This window comes from Cygnus olor, chromosome 6 (assembly GCF_009769625.2).
Source record: "Cygnus olor isolate bCygOlo1 chromosome 6, bCygOlo1.pri.v2, whole genome shotgun sequence".
Lineage (NCBI taxonomy): Eukaryota > Metazoa > Chordata > Aves > Anseriformes > Anatidae > Cygnus > Cygnus olor.
Window position 1 is genome coordinate 13,047,785 of NC_049174.1, and position 12,174 is coordinate 13,059,958.

The following is a 12,174-nucleotide window of genomic DNA, read 5'->3' on the forward strand; positions in this document are numbered from 1 at the left end:
GTTAGCAGCACCGATAACTGAGTCCCGGCACCCAGAGGTAGGCGCTGGTCCCGACACCCAGGGAGTTCAGCTGAGCGGTCGTTTCTCCCTTCCTGACCACCAGACCTCACGTCCATGTGCCTTCAGCATCTCACAAGAGAAGCGCCAGGCCGAGGTACTGCTTGCGACAGCAAGATGCCATCACTTCTGGGTACAGCTTCATAATCACCAGACTGGGAGCTGATGAGCTGGGGACGGCGAACACGAACATCTTCGAGTCACTTCCTACGCGCTGCAGCCAGCACGAGCTACACGACAGGTCACGCAACAGCCCTTCATCCTATCTTCTTCCACACGAAACCTCATTAACTGGAAAGGGAAATTATTGCTGCCCAGATTGTTTTAACCTGCTTGCTTGCTTTTTAATTGCTAGCACTGATTTAACTCAAGTGCTCAAGAGCATACTGACTGGCAACAGAGCTGCTTTCTACAGCCTCACACCCCAGAACATAGCTGCATTCCCCATTAAGAAGTGAAAATTTAAAAAGAAGTGTTTGGTTTTTTTTTTTTGATTCAGAAACAAGAAAATATTTAATTTTAACAAACAGTGAATTGTTTTGTCTTGGCATCTTAATTTCATTTCACTAAAATAAAAAGACACTTGGTTTAGATGTCAAAACAAAACAGTATACATCAAGATTAGGTATGGTATTAAATATCGTCTAAAGATAATGATAAATTAATAGCTTATGAACAGTATATTTCTAGTTAGTAGAAAATGGAATAAAATGAGCAGGTGGAAGTAAAACATTTTTACATCACAGAAATGACAATTTTGTCTCTATCAAAACAAGACATTTTGACATTAATGAAACAAAACAGAAAAGCCCAAATGATTCACTTTGACTTTCCTGTTGAAAATTATGTTCAAATTGACACATTCTCATGAAACACTTCAATTTCAAAAAAAAAAGCTGCATGTTCTGATGAAAATTCACTTCTTCTGGAAACCTTTGCATCCAGTTCTGCTGAGGAGCTGGGAGAGAAGGTCCCTATGGTTACACGTTGGCATCTCTGCCCCTCTGGTGAGGGATTCGGACCCCCTGCCCAAGACCACACACTCCCTCTGCTCAGGACAGTCCTGTTTCTGAGGTGAAAAGCAAGCAGTTTGTCTCCTCACTCCACAAAAACCAAGGCTCACCCTTTAGTGCCACCCCCAAGAAACGACGAGCAATGCACCAGTAATAGCGGTACTTCAGAGAACTCTAAGAAGCATTTAAAAGAAAAGAAATACATATTTTTCTTTGCGGGTCAGCTTTAATGCATCCAGCGTGGGGATCACAGGAGAGCATGAGAATCTCGGAGGGAGCCATTATCTGTAGATCACTGCCACAGCAGAACATAAAGGCCTCTCCTGAGCTATTAGAGGCAATTGTTTCAATAAGCATTCGTCCTGCAATCAATGCCAAGAAAAATGGTAATGCCCTTTCAGACTCCCTCTGGTCTTGTGGGGAAGGGGTGGCCCTGGGGGGTGGGGACAGGTCCCCAGGGACATGCCGCTGGCCTCTCCACGATGTCCTGGCTGGAGCTTGGGGCCTGAGCAAGGCCTGCTCCTGCCTGGGGCCATCTGAGTACCTTTGGCACAGTTCAAAGGGTTGTGCCAACGATGACAGCTCCCTCCCTCCACAAGGACTGTGGCAATTCCACCCTCACACGTTGGTCATCCAAAGCAGGAGCAACACGTGCAGGAAAAATAGAGGCGCCGTGCACCCTGATGCACACTCTGTCCAAATCCAATATAAAGTGAAAGTTACTGGTGGAAAACAAGGAAACCTTTACAGTTTATCAGTCCTACACAATTAATGCTCATAATATAAGTTACCAATAGTATGCAGCTCTTCTACACAAATCAAACTTGTACTACCTACCGCACAGCTGAGACGGAGGCTGAAGTAGCAGTAAAACACAGGCTGAGTGTCCAGGTCAAATCAGGCTATGCCCTGACCATATAAAACTTGGAGAAGAGAGGAGCGGCATTATTCATTTCTTTAAACACATGTTCCTACTTAAGTCAATGGGAAACTTGCCATTGACTTCAAAGCAAACCGGAGCAAACTCCTGCAGCAGTGACTCTCTTTAAGGAGGATGACTGTGCATCCCCAGTTTTGGCACAGGGCTCACAGCCCTGCCCGTTTATAAAGTCACGATCACACTTAACACTGCAAAAGCTGGGGGACATTTTTTGCAGGAATATTCTGCTCAAATTCATCATGGCAACTGATGGACAACATACCCAAACGTGCACAGAATTCAACAGGTTCATAAAAATGATTAAAAATACATGCACGAAAAGGGGGAAGTCACCACTTTTCTCACCACAGGAAGACAACACCTGAAAAATGCAAGAGGGCAGAGGTTCAGCCCCTGCATTTGTGCTCCCCAGTTGGTTCCAGTAAGCCCGGGCAGCGCAGGGTGGAGGAGCCAGAGGTTGGCGAGCTGGTGGCTGAGGTTGTTCCAAGGTACCGCTGCTGTATGTCACCTCCTGTGACGTCCAGGCCTTTCGCTGTGTCCAGGCCATGCAAGCCCTTGTGACTCCCCTGTCAAAACCCCAATGTCGTCTTTCTGTGTTGCCATGGAAAAAAAGTGATGTCAGAGGCAGCCGGCGTTCACCTGCTTCCAGGAATCTGCAAGAGTTTCTGGAGAGATGCACATCTCCCTCGCTCCTTCGCTCTTCCAAGGCTCTGCCTCTCAGTTTAACTCTTGGCTTCAGAAATCAGCACAAATCCACCACACGCAACTGGCACCTGCCTTTGGCTGTACAGAGCTCCGTCAGGAAGGATTAGCCCAGCATCCTTACCCTCAGCTACCCATAAAGCAGCTCTCAAGGCAGGGGACTGCAAAACAAGGCTCAGATCTCCTCAGCTGCCACTGATCACTTGTATCACCTCTTGCTTTCTTTCCTCAGAAAGAACAACCTCCCAGCTCACCTTCTGCAGGTATTTACCTCCCATTACAGAGAAGAGAAGCTATGCTGGTGCCCTCCATTTTATAAAATGATTTCCCCCACCCCTTATAAAACAATCTCATAACATTCCCCGTGGCTTTAATAATAATAACCAATTACTCACTGGTGGCAGCAATTGCTACGGGTAGAAAGGGCAGGGATGACAAACTGCTGACTACCCTGCTGAGCACTGCCCTGGAGGAAACGACAGCTCAGCAGACCTCTCGTCTCATGAATCGACACAGGGAGCCAGGAGTTTCCTCCCATCACAGAGGGCTCCAAGGGAGCAGGTACAGCAGCTACAGGCCAGTCCCTGGGCATTAATCTGCCATTTGAGAGGATCCAGGTTTATTCTGGGATCTGACTCACTTTGTGACTTTGGACAAAGCTTTGTCTTTCTTGCATTTAACCCATGAGCTCTCGTATTGTGCAACCAACACCCCAGGATCAGTGCTGCTGCCTTTCTACCAGCAGCCAGGTATCCATCTGACCTGACCCCCTGTGCGACACGGGCCAAACGGGTATGAGATGCTCAGCAGAGCCCCATTGGTCCTCAAGGGAAATCAAAGCCAAGGAACAAAAAGCACAGTGGAAGACAGGCCAAGGACAGGCTTTCCCTCTAAACAATATCCTTCCACTTTCCTTTCAGCAGTCCACAGTTGCCTGGCTGGTGAGGGCTGAGCCCCAAGAAGAACTTGGCTGTGAGCAATTCTTCTTACGGACCACAGCTGCAGGGCTTTGGTCAAAGGTCTCTCTTCAGGTAGGGTTAGTGCTGAGAGATGGAAAAATGTGGGAAGCACAACTGGTGTTGGGATGGGAAGGGGCTGCCCAAGGGAAGAACCATTTCTGTCTCGTTTCATTCAACACCAGTCCCCAAAGAGACACTCTTTAGGGGGAGAAATGCTGCAATACTCAGGTGATGTTGAGCCAGCAGCCCGACCAACGAACCAGAGCAGGAAATTTGGCCTGGAGTTGAGCTGGGCTCTGGTCCTCACTGTTTGTACAAGGCTTGGTTGCTGTTGTGAGGTGCGTGCGGGTGCCAAGCCAGGCATTTCGTTCTTTGTGCATGGGAACAGCTGCAGCACCTGTCTGCACCCAGCACGACCCGCTCTGACAAGTGAGCTCGGAGCCTTGATTTTCATTCCCTGCACTCAGGCATTTCCTCATTAATTCACACATCCACGCTTTACTGAGAGCCACATCTTCAGCAGCTTTTTGTAAGGAACGGGACTAGAGAGAAACCCCAAGAGGCTGCGAAAACAGCACAGTAAGAGAGTCTCACAGCTTCCATCTGAAGACAAGCTTTGCTTTGAATGCATTGCGTTTCTTTCATCTGTGACAAGACTAGAAAGAAAAAAAACAGCAATGCTGCTGTAACCCCTGCTTTCTGGACAGCCTTCTCCTTTGCATAGACACCAACTGGCACAGGTATTCCCTGCAGTGCCACCAAAGAGCCACGCACAGCAAGCCCCCCGTGCTGGGTGTGCTACCTGTGCTGCAACGCCAGCTCTTCTAAAAAGAGCTCTTGCTGGCTACAGCAAATACAAACCAACACTTTGTCCAGAGTAATGTGTGTAATAACACAAGCCAGTCCCCGGTTACCAGCTGCTGAACCATTCAAGTATCCTTCTGTTTTAATGTAAGGTTTCCTATACATTTCCTGAGTGTAATCCAGCTCAGTCATTAAAAGGCCACCAGCCCGGAGATTCCACGCACAAATGCGTCTCTCTCATGTCTGGTAACAGCCGCACAGCATCTCCCATGGCACCATTTTGTATTTTCACATTGCAGTGTGCAGCAGAGGGACGAAAAGCCACAGCCTCTGCCCAGGGCTGGCACTTCTTCCCACCCAACATGTGAGGGAATGTCCTGCTGCCCTCGGCAGGACCATCAAGACAACCAAGCCACCACTACACAGGAACCCACCCCACCACACTTCCAAGCACACTTCCCTGGGCTGAGGACCACCTTTTCCTTCACACCTAGCACAAAGGGACCCTATTCCCAGGCCACTCTTTTGGCAGCATTGCTGCACTGCCAGCAACAGTGGCCCAGAAGGGTCTTCAAAGGGGATGCATCAGGTGGAAGCTGTAAGAGCCCAGCCTGAGCAGACATCCAAAACTCAGAGGTCTTCCTTGCAGCTCATTATTATTTATTATTTGTACTGTAGAAGTACCTGAGAGCCTACTAATATGATCAGAGACTGTTTATGTCAGATGCTGAACACCGGCTGAATAGCAATGATAACTGCCCTTGCAAAGAGGTTCAGGAACACAAAGATCACTTTGGGCAAGAGGCGGAGGTCTCAGCTTTGCATGTGCATGCGCTGACCTTTCTCGTCCCCAGAGGCTGGAAGCAGAGGTACAGCCAGGAACTGAGAACAACTTCACTCCTCTAGTGCCAGTCTACTCTTATACGATTTACAGATTTGTAGCAGAATCTGGAGGGTAAGGGGAGTGAGGGGAAGGTTACACAGCCACATCACTTTTCTGAGAAGGACAGACAGGCAGTTAGAGGTTCAGGACTCATACGACAGAAGAATTGGTTAGCTCCAGATGGGTTCAGAGCTCTCAGTAGGACCCAAAGGAATTCACATTTCCTCCCACTAATGCTGTGGTCATACCTACTACATGCTGCTGGAAGCTTTGACCCACCACCGTACTGCTCTGTGCACATCTACACTACTCGCCTGTACAGCACTGCTTTACTTTCTTGCTCTGCAAACTGGGAGACAGATTGATATTGATGCAAACAGCCACAGTTCTAAGATATAAGTGATAGTAAGAAATACAAAACCTTACAGCATGTGAACCAACCACAGCAGATGAAGACTCCTTCCCCAAACTGAAAACTCAATTCTGTTAAGTCCTGAGTGTGCTCAGTGTCCTTTCAGGACAATGGGGGCCAAAAGCCTCCAGGTCAGAACCAGATCAGGCCTGTCCAACTATTATCTCAACTTCCCTTAGAGCATCAGACTTCGTTTTTCAGCTCAGCCCAGAGAACTGAGCTAGCTGTGTACCACCTCTCTGCATCTTCCAAACATTTCAGCAAGTTGCAGCAATGGTGAAGTTTAGAGCTGTCCTAAAAAAATCCTTTTACCTTCCAGCTTGTTCTCTTTACCCATTTCACAACAAATTTGTGCTAGGGCTGAAATGCTGATCCTTACACTTCCCACAGGTCCAGCTTTCGCCCTTTACCTGAGTGTTGTACAATCCTTTGTGCCCTTGAGCCCAGCAGTGTAGTGGCTGTGCTCCTCCTCCACGTTTGATTGCGTTGCTCTCTGGTGGGTGGCGTGGTTGGGCCAGAGCAGGGAGAGTGGCTATCTGCCAGGAGTAAGGTCAGCACAGCCTGGAAAACAAGAGCATGGTACAAATTGCTTCCATTACCTTCGGGTTAGCACAGGTATGTGCTACCCCAGATGCTGAAGCGAGTGTTACACCCAGTGTATCACCACATTCATTTTTTGTCGAGACTTTTCTACTTCTGCACAGCAATAACCCCATTCTGCTTTTTCGGGTGACCTCCAAAGCAGAATATCCAAGACAATAAAAATGCAATGTCTGCCTGGAAACCACCCAGGCAAGCGGCCAGATCTGTAGCCCAGCTCTTCACCTCACGGCTCGCAGCCAAAATCCTGCCCTCAGACAATTCCTCCTGTAGACAGCCAGAGCAGCAGACCAGCATCTGCCCACCGGATCCGGCCATCAGTTATGGTGCAGCCTGGACACAGGCAGAGCTCTTTGCTGGGGAAAAGCAGCTGAGCTCCACCAGAGAACAACCTTCACCCCGAGGGGGGAAGAGAGGCTGCTCCTACAAGCACATGCCTTCAGCAGAAAGTTCAAGATGGACTAACAGAAAGATTTTAAGTGACAATTCAAACCAGAGCTACTTGGTGGCAAGCAGACATGACTCTTTATCACAGTAGAGGGGATTCCTGGGCCGTCTGCACACAGTAACTCATAGGTGCACAGATTTGCAACCCAAAATGACCAACCCACAGCTCACGCAGGCCACTTCTCTCACACCTGCATTAGAGCAAAGGCTTGCCAATCAGAGAGCTAATTAAATGAAAGGGTAGTATGCTTAACAAGGCCAGAATTACAGTACCAAAATGTTTTTCAACCACAGGAATCACAGAATTTGAAGATAGAAGTGTATGCTTAAGTAGCTTGCACCATAAACCTTTATTGCTTTTGTCCTGTTGCCTAGCCGAGGTCAGAAGCAGTCTCTGCATATGCATATGGCCTTATTCTAACAAGCTCTTAAGGAGCAATGCTTTTAGAAGCTTTTTCTGAAACAGGTATTTCTTGCGTAAACCTCTGGGTACAGGAGCTGTGCTACAACACCCAGGTGCTGCTTCTTACCAGCTCTGACCACCTCAGATCAGTTCTCTCCTCCGTCTTCAAGGTGTCCCAGGAACGTGTCACTGTGCCAGCCCAAGGCATGCCTGGAATCGGTAACGACCGCCTGCAGGACCTTCAGCAGCACACGCTGCGCTGACCTTCCCTCTTGCCTTCCCGCTAACATGCGCATTTCCACTTCTGTGGGTGTACTGATGAAAACGATCAGTTTATTATTCACATCCAGTCTCACACCCGGCTCTTCTGCAAAGCTGAAGGTGGGCCTGCTGGAGACAACCGACGGCTCCCGAGGCGAAGGGTGAGAAGCAGGCGTTCCTCCCACGGCCAGCTGCAGGTGAGCTGCCCCCAGATCACCCTGAGCCCTGGCCTAGGGGTCAAAACCATGCATTGACCGCCACCAGCTGCTTCCGTAACTCAAGTGTCCACACAAAAAGCATTTCTGCACAGCTGAGAACATTTAGTTGAAAAAACAGCCTCTGACCAGTCTCTCCCAATTACTGTCTTTTGTAACAGCTCCATTTCCCTCTTCCCCACCACATTTTGACTCCCCAAATGAGGGTGTGGTGCTCGCTCTTTTTATATAAAACAATGTACGAGCGGTGTCACTCAACAGCACCTTGGAGGATCTGTGGCTTGGTACAGCCACAGTGTGGGCAGCAGGAGGCTTATTCTCAGAAGCCTTCTTCAAACGCAACGTTCAAAATTGTTAACATGGGCCCAGTCTTGGAAAAGGCAATTTGTCTTCATCACCAGGAAAGAAAACATACCATGAACTAATTAACGCTGATGAGTTTTGCTGCCTCATATTTTCACATCAATCCGGGCGGGACACCTGGGACAAGCCATGAGTGCAGTAGCAGCACTGCACCAATTTGCGCCAGCTGAGGCCAGGCACTCACCGGGCTGCGGGGGTAGGCAGCGGCAAGCAGACATCTTGGTCATAGGGAGCAGGGAGAGCGTGAAGCAACCCCTGTGAAACCAGGTGGCCTGGCAGCACCTGCTGGGGAGACACCAGGCCCCGTGGGTGTTGGTAACGGTGATAGGTGCCAGACCAGCAGCCTGGTAGCAGGACACAATCATGGCCACAGGGTTGGTGCACCATAGGGCAACAAAGACAATGGATTTATGGCACTACCGAACCCATCTTTTAGACGACCACATGCTCCGTGCCCCCTCCGAACACAACGAGCCCAGCACCACAGCCGCTTTGGGAGCACCACACACCACAGCGACCACCTGAGGCCGCACGGCCAGCCCCAACCGGAACACCAAGGGGGCAGCACCCCGGGGGCAGCGTCCACGGCCCCTCACTGCTGAGGGCGCCCCCACGCCGCGGGCCCGCTTCCGCCGCGGGCGCGGAGCCCCCTCGCCGTCCACCGCCACCCGCCCCCGCCGCGCTCTGCCGCCGCCGCGCGCCCCGCCGCCCCCTTATATAGCGCCCTAAAAATAGCTCGCCGCGCGCCGCCCCGCCAGCCGCGGGCGGGAGGCGGGAGCCGCGCCGCCGCCCAATCCCAAGCCAGGCCCCGCCCCTCTCCCCGCGATCCCGCGCCGCCATTGGGCGGCAGTGACTTCAGGCGCGCCTCGGCCCCGCCCCTCCCGCCCCGCCGTTTGCCTTACATGGTCACGCGCGGCCTGAGTGGGCCGCGAGCGGGGGCGGGGCGGGGCGGCGGGGGCGGGGCCTGCTCCTCCGAGGGAACCGGCGCTGGGGGGCGATGCGGGCTCCCGACAATACGGGGGGGGGGCGCGGGAGCGCGCATGGCCGCGGCGCGGGGCTGCGCGGCGGCGGGCACGAGCACGAGCCCCGGTGCGGCGGCCGCGGGGTGCTCGGTGCTCGGTGCGCGCCCGGCCCCCGGCGCTGAGGGTCCCCCTGCCTCCCTCCCTCCCTTCCCCCCCTTTCCTTTTATTTTCCCAAAGTGTGACTGAAACACAACAAAGCCCCGGCGCCGCCGGCTCCACCATCGGCCGCTTTTCCTCTTTTTTTAAAATTTTTATTTTATTTTATTTTATTTTTTTTATGCTCGAAACCAGCCCCCCCCCCCCCCCCCCCCCCCCCAGCAGAGCGCACAAACACACACACGGGCAGAGAGCGGGGGCCGTGCTCAGCAGCAGCATGGATGTCCTGGCTAGTTACAGCATATTCCAGGAGCTGCAGCTTGTCCACGACACCGGCTACTTCTCAGCGTTGCCATCCCTGGAGGAGAACTGGCAGCAGGTGAATCCTTTGCATTGCTCGGGGGCCGCCGGGGCGCCCGGTGCCTCGCGGCCGCGTCTCCGCCGTCGTCTCAGTTCTTGTTCCTCGGTTCAGGGTTGGTCGGTTAGTATGGTTTTTTTTGTCGGTGGTTTTTTTCTTTTTTTTTTTTGGTTTTGTTATTATTTTAATTTTTTTTTTTTTTCCGCGTGGGTAGACCGTCAGCTGCCTGGGTTTGCCCCCCCCCGAGCGGCACCTGGGGGCCGCTGACACCCGCCGGGGCTTTGCTTTTGTGAGCACCGCTCTCCTCATCTCGTTTTTCGGCTTAGGTTTATTTACTGTTTTCTTTCTGTTTGGTCTTTTAAGCAAGGCTGATCACTTCCAGCCAGTGCTGACAACCGGCATAGATCGATCGTCTTGTGTTCAGGTGTTTCTGTCACCAGAAACCAGGCAGAGGTGGGCAGATGTGTGGGAGCACCAGCGAAGGCTTTAGGCTGAATCCTCCGACTAGGGGGCGAACGATTTTTTTTTTTTATTTTTCATGTTTTCCCGTTTTCTGGAAGGTGGGGAGAAGCGCACACTGGCTGTACCGTCAGACAATGCCGCCTCAGGCTGGTGCCCGTCAGCCCGCGTGCTCGGAGGCTCCGTAGGGTTAACGCGCAGGCAGAGCTGGGGGACTTCTGAAGGGGGAAATCAAGTACTGCCAACGTGTTAAAATGACGATCGGTGAACGAATAACACCCAGGAGAAGAGTAGGTGACAGAAAGGAGCTGTACAAACAAACTGTGTGCCCAAATGCCCAGACCTGTGAACAGCTCTCTGCTGGGATGCCGAGGGAAGCGACGTGCTCGCTCCCGGCCGCAGAGGCAGTGCTGGTTGCTGATGTGGTTTTCTGGCAGAGGGGATGTGTAAACTGGTGTCTCTTTAAAAGAAAAACGAAACGTGCTGGCTGGTAAGAACAGGAGTGTGGCTGGAATGACATGTGCGAGCGCGCTGCCCGGCCCCACAGCACTGTCACTTCGGGAACGAGGAGCCACTGGGCTGCGTCTTGCAGGCACTCACGGGAGTCTTGGCTAGCATAGGGGCAATGTGTGCTAGTTCTCCAGTAAGTGACAGCTTGGGACATTCATTTAATGCTCCTTGCTGGTGTGTGTGCAGGCAGAAAAGCAGACGGTCGCTCGGCAGGGGCTGTAGCTTTGTCATCTGCTGGACTGTGGCTGGGTCTTTAAAGGTTCGCCCTGGTAAAATTGTTTTGGCTCCAGCCTTGTGTGTGCACGCACACCTGTGAGAGGTTTACTGACAGCCGTGGTGTGAACACGTTTGGGATTTCATTTGCGAAATAACCGATCCAACTTTGCTTTCTCCTCCGAGGGGGTGGGGATGCTTTTTGTTATTAATATTCAGCTCGCACATCCATGGTGGTCACATCTGCTTTCCTTTTATAATTTTAACATGCTAATTAAACTGAAGAGGTTGATATAATTTCATTAAGGAAAATAATTTCATAGCATCGCTGTTGTTGGATCAGTTGCATATTAGTAACAGCCCAGGCAGTCCAAAGCGAGATAATCTGTTGACATAGCCAGCATGCTCTAGGCAGTACTGTGCGTGATACTCTGTCTCCTGCTGCCTTCTTTTATGTGTGGAAGAGCAGCAGCTTGGTTTATACCGTGCAACGTACCTACCCTAGCCCACTCTTACTGACACAGAATTTAAACTTAATACTCTCCCGGTTAAACCCCACTGACTCTCCACATATGTTTGGAAAGGAAAAGTTGGAAATAATTTATTACATTTTCCCTTATTTCCCCTCAGATCTTCCAACCAGTGCCCGATGTTTCATAATGCATCCTGTATTTGCAGTTTGATTTTCTCCCCTGTTGCTGCCCGGACCCTCCTTGCAGACAACAGGGGAGCCGACCCGGTGGATGACTAGTGGGAGCAGCCGAAGTGGCTGCACAGAGCGTACTGGCACGCAGGCTTGGCAGACCCACTGACACAGAGACCCCGATTTCAGTCTGCTGAACTGCTTGCAAACATAGCCCAGTATTAGGGATTTGTTCACTTCAGGCAAGCCATAGCAACTTGGGGACACAGGGCACACACGTGTGCATGTGTGTGTACCCGAAGGTATCCCTCAGAGCTGTCAGGGAGCGGTCAAGACCCTCGGGAAGACAGCTGGCAGGGCAGTTGCCAACCCCTGGGGGAAGCACTGGGGTAGGGAAGCAGCAGCTTTAATTCGGGGTGAAGGTGCTTGAAGGGGTCTTGCGTCCCCTCCCAGGAAAACACCTGAGCTCCTTGGAGGCTCCAGAGCAGTGCTCCTGGCAGCAGCCAAGCAGTGTCCCCCAGAGATTGCTTCAGAGTCTCTGAAATGGGGGGAAGTAGTTGTGTGGGTCAAGAGCAGGCTTCCTTGTCTGGCTGTGAGCTCAAGTTCTTTGTGATAGCAGGCTGTCTGTCCTTGATGGGGAGAGGCTGGCTCGTGCCAATTGCTGCTGCTAGGTTTGGGGGCTCTTGTGGTACCATAAATGGTGCAATTGCCCTGCTGAAAATTGTAGAGTGCCTTGGGGTGAGCGTGTTGCCACAGTCCTGTCTGTCTTCCTCTTTTCCTGAGTCAGGACCACGCTTTTGTAGCTGCTGGCCAA

General features: G+C 51.5%; 1 protein-coding gene and 1 long non-coding RNA gene across 9 annotated transcripts in view; one reads left to right on the forward strand and one right to left on the reverse strand.

The window, feature by feature from the left end:
- Positions 1-2,279: 2,279 nt before the first annotated feature.
- LOC121071885 lies at positions 2,280-7,486 on the reverse strand. The gene is made up of 3 exons (XR_005820838.1): positions 7,348-7,486; positions 2,519-6,331; positions 2,280-2,371 (listed from the first exon to the last, which is right to left on the reverse strand). It is a non-coding gene; the product is annotated as an uncharacterized LOC121071885 (long non-coding RNA).
- Positions 7,487-9,097: 1,611 nt separating this feature from the next.
- Positions 9,098-12,174, forward strand: part of KLF7 (Kruppel like factor 7) — a 57,306-nt gene continuing 54,229 nt past the window's right edge. For 2 of the 8 annotated variants that reach the window (XM_040560838.1, XM_040560840.1), the window contains exon 1: positions 9,098-9,556. In XM_040560838.1, coding sequence (XP_040416772.1) covers positions 9,359-9,556 — 198 coding nt within the window. In that variant the 5' untranslated portion in view covers positions 9,098-9,358. Of the gene's footprint in view, positions 9,659-12,174 lie in introns of all 8 variants that reach the window. The other 6 variants (XM_040560836.1, XM_040560839.1, XM_040560837.1 and 3 more) reach the window with 5 other exon arrangements.